This window comes from Physeter macrocephalus, chromosome 11 (assembly GCF_002837175.3).
Source record: "Physeter macrocephalus isolate SW-GA chromosome 11, ASM283717v5, whole genome shotgun sequence".
NCBI classification, from domain to species: domain Eukaryota; kingdom Metazoa; phylum Chordata; class Mammalia; order Artiodactyla; family Physeteridae; genus Physeter; species Physeter macrocephalus.
Genome location: NC_041224.1, coordinates 154,272,590 through 154,286,138, shown reverse-complemented (window position 1 = coordinate 154,286,138; position 13,549 = coordinate 154,272,590). Strand labels below are relative to the sequence as shown.

At 41.6% G+C, this 13,549-nt stretch overlaps 1 protein-coding gene across 2 annotated transcripts in view; it reads right to left on the bottom strand.

Moving 5' to 3' along the window:
- The window catches only part of COQ6 (coenzyme Q6, monooxygenase), a 25,593-nt gene that overhangs the window by 2,950 nt on the left and 9,094 nt on the right, over window positions 1-13,549 (bottom strand). The window contains exons 2-11 of one of the 2 annotated variants that reach the window (XM_024118453.3): window positions 8,605-8,739; window positions 7,455-7,513; window positions 7,043-7,166; window positions 4,227-4,357; window positions 3,420-3,545; window positions 3,091-3,153; window positions 2,786-2,893; window positions 927-1,129; window positions 734-849; window positions 402-568 (exon numbers count right to left, since the gene is read on the bottom strand). In XM_024118453.3, the coding sequence (XP_023974221.1) occupies window positions 402-568; window positions 734-849; window positions 927-1,129; window positions 2,786-2,893; window positions 3,091-3,153; window positions 3,420-3,545; window positions 4,227-4,357; window positions 7,043-7,166; window positions 7,455-7,513; window positions 8,605-8,739 (1,232 nt within the window). The remainder of the gene's footprint in view (window positions 1-401; window positions 569-733; window positions 850-926; window positions 1,130-2,785; window positions 2,894-3,090; window positions 3,154-3,419; window positions 3,546-4,226; window positions 4,358-7,042; window positions 7,167-7,454; window positions 7,514-8,604; window positions 8,740-13,549) is intronic. The other variant, XM_024118454.3, reaches the window with a different exon arrangement.

Sequence of the window (13,549 nt, the reverse complement as noted above, 5' to 3'; positions counted from 1 at the left end):
CTCCGCGGCATGTGGGATCCTCCCATACCGGGGCGCGAACCCCGTTCCCCTGCATCGGCAGGCGGACGCACAACCACTGCGCCACCAGGGAAGCCCCAAAGTGTCTTTTAATGCAAGTTCCTCAAGAAAGAAGCTGGCCAAGCAGCAAAAGGAGTTTAAGCATCTTTATCTTTACAAGTCCCTATTCACTATTTTAAGCCCTTATATAAAGTTACTGCTTAGATGTGGGCCCTAGCACCAAAAACCCCAGAAGGCATATTTCTGCTCATAACCACTGGGGAAGGTATTCAGATAAAGATGATAATTTTACAGCCAAGAAAATTAATTCAAAGAAACTGAGTCACTGGCGAAGTCATTCCTCAGTGAGCAAGACTCTTGGAGATGTGGGAGAACTCTCTTACTTTGAGCGGAGATACTGCATTTGTAGCCTGCAAGCCCCACGTCCTGAGCAGCACCAGTGGGGTGGCACTGGTAGAATACAGCCGTTTCAGTAGGTCAGTAGCAGCCAGAAGAGCAGTGTTGTGACGCTGTCTGTCTGTTTCATAAGCTGTGAGGTGGCTCATGGAGCCTGAAGGGAAAAGGAAAGCTTAAATCCCTAATTCAGTAGTGAAGTTTTCCTTCCTAGCAAACCAGATGCATTTATGTCCACTACATCTAGCTACTGAGGGCCATTTTCCTATCTTCCCGTATTATAGGACCTTGGGATACCTCTCTAAGGTACTTGAATCCTTACCTAAGTCTTTCCCATTGAAGGCTGCAGTCCTGAGGTGATGGAGCAAGCTGGAGATATCCCCAAAGCCCATGTTGGCACCTTGTCCTGCAAGTGGATGGACTCTGTGGGCTGCATCCCTAAGGATAAAGCAGAGTTCAGGTGCAGCCTCCAGCGAAGAGTGAAAAGGAGTGGCCCTGTTCTGTTATTATCTTACCCAATGAGTGCCAGCCGAGGCCGGACGTACTCAGCAGCATGTCCCAACCCAAGAGGAAACAGTACTCGGCTTTTGGCATCCACCCTGGCTACACTTGGGGGCAGCTGGCGAGCTGAGATCTTAGTGGGCTTCAGAAAGGCAACCGCATACTGCAGCATGGAGCCAGCCGAGTCGATGAACTCTGTGTGATTGGCATCACTCCACTGAGTAGCAGCAGCCACAAAACAAAGTGAAATTTCATCAGCGACTCCAACAGGGAATTAAAAATTCAACAAGGCAACCATTCTATAACCACAGCCAAGGGTAGTGGTACCTAACACGCCTAAACTGATTTGTGTCACTAAAGTGACAAGCCCCTCAAACAAATGCAAAATGCAACTTCCCATCACTTCCCACAGGCTTTAGGATCAAGCCAAACTGCTCATGAGCTGCCCCTACCTACCTCTGAGCTTCACCTTTCACTAATCCTACCCTCAAAATGCACATGCCAGCCACAAGTAGCTCACTCTACAACATGCTCTTGCCTCCACACACCCCTCTACTTAGAATGTCCTCCCACTTCTAGTTCACCAGGATAACACCTCAGAGCATGCAGAAGCTGTCACCCCTTTTTGTAAACCTCCCTCCAAACCTCCTTCTGTGTGTGTCTTTCTCCTCCATGCTCCCACTGTATCCTATGCATACTCTACCACTGTACCAAAACTGTCATTTCTGTATCTTTCTCCCTCACTTGACTGTGAGCTTCCTGAAAGCAGGGACTATGTCTCACTTGTCCAACTCCAGAGCCTTCTATATAGAAGCACTCATAACTCGCTGAATGAATGTACTGCAAAGGCCTATGCCAGGAATATATACTAAATGACCCATAAAGGGTCACCATTTATCTTGGAAGCCACTTCAGTGCGTTCAGTTCTTTTTATTCTTGTTGTTACTACAGAGCAGTGGAGCTTAAGTTCTTTACTGTAAACCAGTGTGAAGTCATTAGCGAGGCAGTAGAGTTTGGTGGTTAAAAGCATAGGCTCAAGGGCCAGCCTGATTTCAGAACCCAGCTTTGCCGCCAGCTGTAGGACCTCAGGCAAGTTACCTATCTCTAATTGAGCAGGATAATAGCACCTACCTCAATGGTTCACTGAATTAAATACATAAATACATGTAAAAAAACCTCTTCACCTGTACCTGGCACATAGTAAGTGCTGGATAAATGTTATCGATCATTATCATTAGTGAATTTAGATAATGTGACATTTAAACTCCAAAAATATTGGTGTCTGTATTATCTAAAGGCTATGTCTACTCCAGTAATAATTACCATTTGTTGAGTACCCTATAATGTACTAGGTATGTTCCAAGCATTTTACATAAATTCTCTCTTTCTAAGTCTTTAGACTTTTATTACTATTAAACCCTAAGAGGTTGGTGATACTATTTCCATTTTTCAGGAGATTAACAGGTAGAACAAATATTGAACCCACATCTCTCTACAAAGCTTACTCTTAAGCTCACTATGGAAATGTGCTCAGCCCCTCCCCAGGAACACTTCTGATGAATCAGGCTTCAATGGTTCAGGTACTTAGCATCTGTTAAAAATTATCAAAGTATTACAGCTTCAAAAAAAGTTACTTATCCAAGTAACTACCACCCAGGCAGCTGTTTCAGTCAGCATAGCAGCAGCCCACAACCCTCAGAAGAGCACACTAATTAATTTCTTTGTTTTACATTTTCCTGAGTCCCCTCCTCCACATAATCCACATCAAGTATTACAGGTTCAAAGGGGCAGCTTGTTGGTTGTTCCTCTTTCTTACTCAAAACCACCTTTCTGTATCTATCCCAGCAACATATCATCAGCTGGTGATACTCACAAAGGCAGAGTTAATGGCATCCACAAACTTTTCCTCATCCATGCTGACCAGCTCTGCTGCATGTTCATGGGATGTGGACCAAACCAAGGAACTCAAAGTGTCTGAGAGCTGTGTCAAAAGAACATCAATACCACGGGCTAAAACTTCTGTTCTTAAGAGCTCTCAAGCACCAAGGAAGACAAGAAGGGGTAACAAAGCTAGCCTGGGCATATTCCCTTGAAACCAGAAAAAGGCTGAGAGAAAATGAAGTTCTAAAAGAGGAAGGCTTGACATGTTGAAGCAGACTAGCCAGAAGGACTTCTTACCGGAAGCAGAGCAATGGGCCCGGAGGGGAGAAATCTCTGCCAAGCTACATTGTTTTCTGTGGCCTACAACGGAGAGGAGAAGAGTTCTTGTGAGAAGTACCCAGTACCAATTATTATTGTTTTTTTCCCCTAGGTCATAAGATTATCTATATGTATTTTATTTTTTATTTTTTTTAACATCTTTATTGGAGTGTAATTGCTTTACAATGGTGTGTTAGTTTCTGCTTTATAACACAGTGACTCAGCTATAGATATACATATATCCCCATATCTCCCCAGTACCAATTAAACCCGAGCAAGACCCCCAGATGGTGGGCTCAGGATCTTACCTCCAATAAATGCAGAGTAGCCACAACAGCGGACTGGTCATAGTTCCAGCTAACATTTTGGATTCCAGCGGCCTGCCGTACTCCTGAGTTGTGGCCATCTGCACCAATCTGCATGGAGACAAGAACCTGCTGAGTCTTAAAACCTTTTAATTAACGAAACTGTTCCAGAAGTTTGTCTCTGCCTCCTAAAAGTTTTCTCTAGTTCCCACTGGTGGCAAGCCCATCTGTGGCAGGTAACTCTTTATCATGCCTGCCTCACTCCCAGCCCCTAGAGGGGTAGCCATACATATGCAATCCCAGCTTCAATTAACAGACCAAAGCTGGACATCTGATCCAAGAGGTGCCAGCCGTAGGTTAAACTGAGCCAGTCTCTTGATATTTGAACTAGAAGGCAATAAGGCAGGCGCTGGACCTGAAGAATCCTGAAGTAAGGTTGGGAACAGCTGCCATGGAAAAGGGGAAGCTAATGAGCAGAAAGAGAAAAAAATGGGAGATGCAAGGAGATGAACGACTACAGGACTCCTGAGAGGGAAGGAACAGCCTCAATTTCTGACCCTCTGATTCCTGTCCCTGTAAGGCCAGCTATCCTTTATTTCAAGACCTATTATGGTCCAAGAGGTTGCTTCCTGTACAGGATTTACAACAGAACCATCTTAACTGGAGCTGGTTTGAGTGGGTATGGGTCCTTATAACCAAAAGCTTTGCCTAAAATTAACTATAGCTTAGATCTAAAACTAGAGACCCTAACAAGAATCTAACAAGATGTGGATATGCGAGACCCCTGGCAAAATAAGAATCTTCAACTACCAACAATTTGGTCTGGAGGATGCTGCCATCACCTAGGGTAATATGAACCCAAGGGCTGGAGTCTGCCATGGAAAATGGATAAGGCCAGGTATAGCTGACTGCTTTGCTCTTGTAGAGAACAGTCACTCGGTCTAGGGAGGTCAAAAGAGAAAAAACAAAACATTAGACAGTTGGCCCACAGGCTGAGGAAAAAAACTAAAGCAAAGTCCCAAGACAGCTTATCTTTATCTTATCATTTACTCCTAAACAAGAAAAGTAAAGATCTCAAAAATAACTCCTGTGATCTATGCTATGGTCTAAGAGCTAATAAATGACAGAGGCCACAGGGATGAATCAGTGTGAGGAAAACAAGGACAAAAAAAAGTAAGCTCTCACTGAACTGTCACCTGCAGGAGGCACTCTTCCCATCTTCATGATCCTGCTCTAGTTTCACTCTATGCCTACATGAACCCACATGTATTTTCAAAGCAAATAGGGTGGGGAGTACCACAGACTCAAACAAGTTCTAGATTTCACAAGATTTTTCTTCCCACTGGAAGTCATTTTACTTTTCTGATCATAAAAAGTTACTTTTACTTTGTGTAAAAGTCTGAACCACAAAGAAAGGTTTAAAAAGGGGGAAAAAAATCACCTTTAATCATACCACTCAGAGACAGCTAGTTAAAGTTTTTGTATAGCTTTCCAAACAATTTCCTATGTGTGTATATGCACACACACCCCCCCACACACACTCACACACACAAGTGGGATCATATGACACACACTTTTTTTCACCAATATATTATGGGACATGTTTCTAAGTGACTATTAGATCTAAATTATCTTTAGGACCTCCCTGGTGGTGCAGTGGTTAAGAATCCGCCTGCCAATGCAGGGGACACGGGTTCAATCCCTGGTCCGGGAAGATCCCACATGCCATGGAGCAGCTAAGCCCGTGTACAACTACTGAGCCTGCGCTCTAGAGCCTGCGCGCCACAACTACTGAAGCCTGCGCACCTAGAGCCCGTGCTCCGCCACAAGATAAGACACCGCAATGAGGTGTCAGGCAGTTATATATATATATATATATATATATATATATATATATAAAAAATAAGGGCTTCCCTGGTGGCACAGTGGTTAAGAATCCGCCTGCCAATGCAGGGGACACGGGTTCGAGCCCTGGCCCAGGAAGATCCCACATGCCGCGCAACAACCAAGCCCATGCGCCACAACTACTGAGCCTGTGCTCTAGAGCCCGCGAGCCACAACTACTGAGCCCGCACGCCTAGAGCCCATGCTCTGCAACAAGAGAAGCCACGACAATGAGAAGTCCGTGCACGGCAACGAACAGCAGCCCCCGCTCGCTGCAACCAGAGAAAGCCTGTGCACAGCAACGAAGACCCAACACAGCCAAAAAAATTTAAAAAACAAATAAATTTAAAAAAAAAAAGAAAGACAATCTAGTTTTAAAATGAGCAAAAGATTTTAAATAGACACTTCTCCAAAGAAGATATACAAATAGGGACTTCCCTCGTGGTCCAGTGTTTAAGAATCCACCTTCCAATGCAGGGGACGCAGGTTCGATCTCTGGTCAGGGAACTAAGATCCCACATGCCGGGGGGCAACTAAGCCCACACACCACAACTAGAGAGAAGCCTGAGCACCGCAACAAAAGATCCCACATGCCACAACTAAGACCCAATACAGCCAAAAAATACATATATATATATACAAATAGCCAACAAGTACATGAAAAGACACTCAACATTATTAGTCATCAGGTAAATACAATAAAAACTACGAGATGGGACTTCCCTGGCAGTACAGTGGTTAAGATTCTGTGCTCCCAATGCAGGGGGCACAGGTTCACTCCCTGGTCGGGGAACTGAGATCCCGCATGCTGTGTGGTGTGGCCAAACAAAATAAACAAAAAAACTACAATGAGATACCACTTCAGTTACTAGGACAGATATTTTAAAAAAAAAAAAAAAAAAAAAAGTTGAGGGGAATAAAGTGTTGGAGAAATTGGAACCCTTACATATTGTTGGTGGGAAAGGGACATGGTACAGCCTCTTTAAAGTTTGGCATTTATGAAAATGTTAAACATAGAATTATTACATGACCCAGCAATTCTACTCCTAAGTATCCCCAGAAGAAATAAAACATGTCCACACAAAATCTTTTCCATAAATGTTCATAGCTTTATTCACAATCACCAAAAAGTGGAAACAACCCAAAATGTCCATCAGCTGATGAATATCCATTCATCCAACAAAATGTGATATATCCACACAATGAAATACTATTGGGCAGTAAAAAAGACTGGAGTACTGATACATACTACAACATGAATGAATCTCAAAAATGCATTTAGTGAGAGAAGTCAGACATTAAAAAATACATATTGTATGATTCTATCTACAAGAAATGTCCAGAATAGGCAAATCTCAAAAAACAGAAAGTAGATTAGTGGTGCCAGGGGCTAGGAGTGGGAATGGGGAATGACTGTAAACAGGTACAAGGTTTACTTTTGAATAATAGGAATGTTCTATAATCATATTGTGGTGATGATGGCACAACTCTATAAATACATTGAAAAAATCACTGAATTGTACACTTAAAATCAGTGAATTATTGGTATGTAAGATATACCTAAATAAAGCTGTTTAAAAAAAGAGAGAGAGAAAGAACATCCCTGAGATAACTGTTAGAGGGCTTCTTTCTGGTGGACATCAGTATCTGTAGAAGGGATCCTTCCAGTAAGTCCCAGAATAACTCTAAGATAGTTCATCTTCCAGAAAGTGAGTGGAAGATGGAAGAGATAGATACCTCACCTGACACAGCCTCCAGCTGCTTAGTGAGAGCATGCATGATGACATCGTTCTCCACTATATAGCCCATGTCATCTAAATTATCCTTATCGAACATTATCAGGGCTTCTGAGCAGGCATCCCACACCTGGAAACACAAAGGGAAAGTTTGTATTACAACCCAAGGAAAAGGAAATATTACTCCAGTCAAACTGAGCATTGACTGAAGCAGAAAAACCACAGTTTGTCAGTCCCTCTGGCAGGAAGTATAAGGTGGGAAGAAAATTCTCTCATGAATGCTTCCCTCCTACTTCCTTCGACTGAGTGTAAACTCTGTCTGAATCCCTCCCACATTTACAGAAAACCGGGAGAATGTGAATTCCAATATCTTAACTCAAGATAGACCAAGATAAGCCAAAGGTGATAAAGAAGGCACCTGCATTCGCCGAAAGGCTCTGTATCTCATGCTGCAGATGTGGTCCCAGGCACCAAAACCTACAAAAGAAAGGAGTTATATATAGACCAGAGCAACCTGATGGGACCGGCATCCCTCCTGGGTTCCCCTTTCTCTCTCCTTCCTGTTAAGTAAGAGGTTGTTTTCAGTGTTCTCCAATAATAGGGAAATACTCTTCACTTCTATCCTGTTTGATGCTTGGAGCTAAGCTACTCTGTTCCCCAGTTCAAATTATACAGCATGAAAAAGACCCAGCTTTTATGATCAAAGGTCAAATCACATTAAAGTGGGAGAAATAATAAAGTGGGGGAAACAAACCAAATCCATATTTTCTTTTCCTTCATCATCCTATTGAGGATACAAACTCCCTAGATAAAGACTATTTTTTGCTTAATTCCAGAGCACTAAACCGATTCATTCATTGAGGAAATATTTATTGAGCACTTACTACGTGCCAGATACACTTCTAGGTACTGAGCATAAAGCGGGAAACCAAACAGACAAATCTCTGCCCTTCAGCAGCTGACATTCTAGTTGGAGAGATAGACAATTAAAAAAAAAATTCATAATAAAATGTCAGGTAGTGTTATAAAGAAAAATAAAGCAGTATAAGGAGCTAGAGAGTCATGCAAGAGTTTAATTTTAGATGGGGTGTTTCTAGATAGGATGGCTTGAGGGAGTAACATTTGACAAAGACCTTAAGACAATTTGCTGACTGGGTCCATGTGTACACATCCATCTACACCCTGCAAGCACTTAGCATTCAGGCTCCCCAGCCCCCTATAGGGCTGACTATGGAAATGAAGAGTATGCTGTTACTAGAAGTGGATGGTCGTAATTAGTTCGTATAGTTTCAATTCCACCAATTCATAATGACCCAACATCACAAATGATGTCTATACGGACCCACATGTCCCAGGAATGTCTTCCTCAGACTGAGTTGACACATGAACAATTCCAGGGGTCCTCATCTTTGACTATGTACTAGACTTACCAACCCCACCCTCCTCTTCCCACCCATCTCAGTGAGCTCCCTCCTCACCAGATGCTCTGCTGACTCTGCTCTATGCGACACAGGGGAAAGTCAAGAGAGACAGGAGATTGGTTCTATGACAAAGGATCTTCTACTCACTACTGAGAAGGGTTGCGGAGCCAGGGGAAATGGAGCTGACCCTGTTGCTGTAAGTTTCTGGCAACTTCCCCAGTACTTTCTTTGGACCTGCTTCTAGCAACAGGATTTTCTTGTCACAAAAGTGAATATCATATCCTAAAAAAAAAAAAAAAAAAAAAAAAAAGAACAAAATGTTATATCATTTTAGGAAAATCAGAATTTATTCTCTTTCTCATTTCCAAGAGAAGAAACATATTAACGAATCCTTTAGCCCTCAGGATACAAATTTCTTACACACATAAAAAGGAAAACATCACGTGGCATCCTAAGCAATAACGTATACTACCATTTCAGTCATGCAAAGCACCCTGCCCATGGTGGTAAGGCCTCTCCAATCAGTCCAACAGCTGCCATGTGCAAAGACACAAATAATGGCAAAACCCAGAACAAGTGAATAGACTGCCCTAGAAAGGAAAAATGAAGAAAGGAAGGCTGTAGTATTTAGACACCAGATATTTACAATCTACAAAGTATTAAGTCACTAAAAATTACAAATCCTGTTCAATAGAAAAATGGGGTTAATAAGCAAAATTCATTGCAGCCTCAAGATTAAGTCAAAGATAAAGAGCTTGTGAAAGAAAAGGGGGCCAAAAAATAACATCAACTGTGCCTAAAAATCTGGTCCTAAAACATCTGTATAGTGAAGTAAAAAGAGGACTTGGAGACTCTGTTACTGGGTCACTGCAGCACAAACACAAGTCCTTCCACAGTGTCTCAGAGAAAGGCGGAGGGAAAAGATAAGCAGTGAGTTGCATGTGATGGAATTTACCAGAGAAGAAACACTGCAGGTTTTACTTAGTAACGCTGAGAGAAACCCCACAGACCTTGACCCCTCTTTTTATTTTGGAATCTAAATGAGAAGAAAGGCACTATTATTACATACAACAAAGAAAGTGTGAAAATCAAGGCTGGCTCCAGTCAAAAAGGAGTGAACTGCGCTGAACCCACCAGGTCAGCATGGCGCTCCCTGTCGTGCAGCAGCACCTGAGCAGCGGTTCTGCCATGGAGGATGGGAGAGGGGCCATGCACCGCAGACAGGACTACTTTCTGGTCCATCACATCTCTAGGCTTTGATCTAACAGTAGCCACTCCAACCGAATGCCGCCTGCCACCTGCTCCCTACGGATCCTACTCCCTGAAGTCTCACCTCCCCAGCAGTGTTCTTTGTACCACACCCGCACATCTCCACCCCCAGGATAGGTCAGTTGCTTGCTCCTCTAGGGTAGCTTTCATTTCATTCTTCCTTCTGTTAGTTATTTACAAATCTTTCTCCTTTGCTAGATTCTAAATTCCTTGGAGGCCAGGAATCATTTCTTTTCCTACCGCTGTACGTCCCCAGCAGCAAATTGCTGTTATCTCCTCAATCCATAAAATAGATAATGTCTTAACAGACATTTTTGTTAAATGAGAAACCAGGAAATATATAGGGAAACAGTTAGATTTCCATCCCATATTTGCCCTGGTGAGTAGAAATAGAAAAATTATAATATATAATATAATACAATATATAATATGTAATATATAATAATAAAATATAATATCTATTTTAGGCTATAATACCATTACAGTTAAAGGCACAAACATATATATGACTTTGCTATTGATTGAATTAAATGAAATTATAAATTGTAGGTGACTATCTAAATTTTAACCTTGAAATCACTTCACTCTATATAGAATCCAAGTTAATTTTGATTTATCAAATAACAACCTAGTGCCATAAATTAATAACCTGCCACTCTTTTATGAATAACAGTAGATTATTATGTTAATAATGTTTACTTTTTTCCTGTATATCTATAAGCAAAGTTCCATAGAATCACTATTATCATTATCATCATCACTGCTAATGTTTATTAACACCTATATGGCAGGTACAATTATATATGATTTACTGTAGTACCATCTGATATAATCCATACCACAATTTTATGAAGAAAGAAAAGCTATTTTGCTCTAATTTTAGAGATGAGAAAAACCAATGTACAGAAATTGTGAGTAATTTATATAATTCCACCCAGATAGAACATATTGGAGAGAAGACTAAGTATTCAAATACATGTAATCTTATATGGACACTTCTTTCTTCACCATTTAACTTCCTTTAAAGGAAAGTTCCTTCTTATTTAAGAAAATCAGAAAAACAATCAGGAGGGAGATTGGTTCAAGATGGCAGAGGAGAAGGACATGCTCTCACTCCCTCTTCCGAGAACACCAGAATCACAACTAACTGCTGAACAGTCATCGACAGGAAGACACTGGAACTCACCAAAAAAGATACCCCACATCCACAGACAAAGGAGAAGCCACAATGAGATGGTAGGAGGGGCTCAATCACAATAATATCAAATCCCGTAACTGCTGGGTGGGTGACTTACAGACTGGAGAACACTTATACCACAGAAGTCCACCCAATGGAGTGAAGGTTCTGAGCCCCAAGTCAGGCTTCCCAACCTGGGGGTCCGGCAATGCGAGGAGGAATTCCTAGAGAATCAGACTTTGAAGCCTAGCGGGATTTGATTGCAGGACTTCGACAGGACTGGAGGAAACAGACTCCACTCTTGGAGGGCACACACAAAGTAGTGTGCTCATCAGGACCAAGGGGAAGGAGCAGTGACCCCATAGGAGACTGAACCAGATCCACTTGCTAGTGTTGGAAGGTCTCCTGCAGAGGTGGGGGGGGGTGGCTGTGTCTCACTGTGAGGACAAGGACACTGGCAGCAGAAGTTCTGGAAAGTACTCCCTGGCGTCAGCCCTCCCAGAGTCTGCCATTAGCCGCACCAAAGAGCCCGGGTAGGCTCCACTGTTGGGTCACCTCAGGCCAAACAACCAGCAGGGAGGGAAGCCAGCCCCACTCATCAGCAGACAAGCAGATTAAAGTTTTACTGAGCTCTGCCCACCAAAGCAACAGCCAGCTCTACCCACCACCAGTCCCTCCCATCAGGAAACTTCACAAGCCTCTTAGATAGCCTCACCCACCAGAGGGCAGACAGCAGAAACAAGAAGAACTATAATCCTGCAGCCTGTGGAACAAAAAACACATTCACAGAAAGACAGACAAGATGAAAAGGCAGAGGGCTATGTACCAGATGAAGGAACAAGATAAAACCTCAGAAAAACAACTAAATGAAGTGGAGATAGGCAACCTTCCAGGAAAAGAATTCAGAATAATGACAGTGAAGATGATCCAAGACCTTGGAAGAAGAACGGAGGCAAAGGTCGAAAAGATGCAAGAAATGTTTAACAAAGATCTAGAAGAATTAAAGAACAAACAAACAGAGATGAACAACACAGTAACTGAAATGAAAAATACACTAGAAGGAATCAATAGCAGAATAACTGAGGCAGAAGAACTAAGAGACCTCTGGGACAATATTAAATGCAGCAACATTCGCATTATAGGGGTCCCAGAAGGAGGAGAGAGAGAGAAAGGACCTGAGAAAATATTTGAAGAGATTATAGTCGAAAACTTTCCTAACATGGGAAAGGAAACAGCCACCCAAGTCCAGGAAGTGCAGACAGTCCCATACAGGATAAACCCAAGGAGAAACCCGCCGAGTCACATAGTAATCAAACTGACAAAATCTAAAGACAAAGAAAAATTATTGAAAGCAGCAACGGAAAAACAACAAATAACATACAAGGGAACTCCCATAAGGTTAACAGCTGATTTTTCAGCAGAAACTCTATAAGCCAGAAGGAAGTGGCATGATATGCTTAAGGTGATGAAAGGGAAGAACCTACAACCAAGATTACTCTACCCCACAAGGATCTCATTCAGATTCGAGGGAGAAATCAAAAGCTTCACAGACAAGCAAAAGCTTTACAGACAAGCAAAAGCTTTACAGACAAGCAAAAGCTAAGAGAATTCAGCACCACCAAACCAACAAATGCTAAATGAACTTCTCTAAGTGGGAAACACAAGAGAAGAAAAGGACCTACAGAAAAAACCCCAAAACAATAAAGAAAATAATAGGAACATATATATCGATAATTACCTTAAACATGAATGAATTAAATGCTCCAACCAAAAGACAGAGGCTTGCTGAATGCATACAAAAACAAGACCCATAAATATGCTGCCTACAAGAGACCCACTTCAGATCTAGGGACACATTCAGACTGAAAGTGAGGGGATGGAGAAAGATATTCCATGCAAATGGAAATCAAAAGAAAGCTGGAGTAGCAATACTCATATCAGATAAAATAGACTTTAAAATAAAGAATGTTACAAGAGACAAGGAAGGACACTACATAATGATCAAGGGATCAATCCAAGAAGAAGATATAACAATTATAAATATATATGCAAATCAAGCCTCAGTAAATTTAAGAAAACTGAAATCATATCAAGCATCTTTTCTGACCACAATGCTATAGGATATAGAAATCAATTACAGGGAAAAAAAGTAAAAAACACAAACACATGAAGGCTAAACAATATGTTACTAAATAACCAAGAGACCACTGAAGAAATCAAAGAGGAAATCAAAAAATACCTACAGACAAATGATAATGAAAACAAGATGATCCAAAATCTATGGGATGCAACAAAAGCAGTTCTAAGAGGCAAGTTTATAGCTATACAGCCCTCAAAAAACATGAAAAATCGCAAATAAACAATCTAACCTTACACCTAAAGGAACTACAGAAAGAAGAACAAACAAAACCCAAAGTTAGCAGAAGGAAAGAAATCATAAAGATCAGAGCAGAAATAAATGAAATAGAAACAAAGAAAACAATAGCAAAGATCAATAAAACTAAAAGCTGGTTCTTTGAGAAGATAAACAAAATTGATAAACCATTAGCCAGACTCATCAAGAAAAAAAGGGAGAGGACTCAAATCAATAAAATTAGAAATGAAAAAGGAGAAGTTACAACAGACACCGCAGAAATACAAAGCATC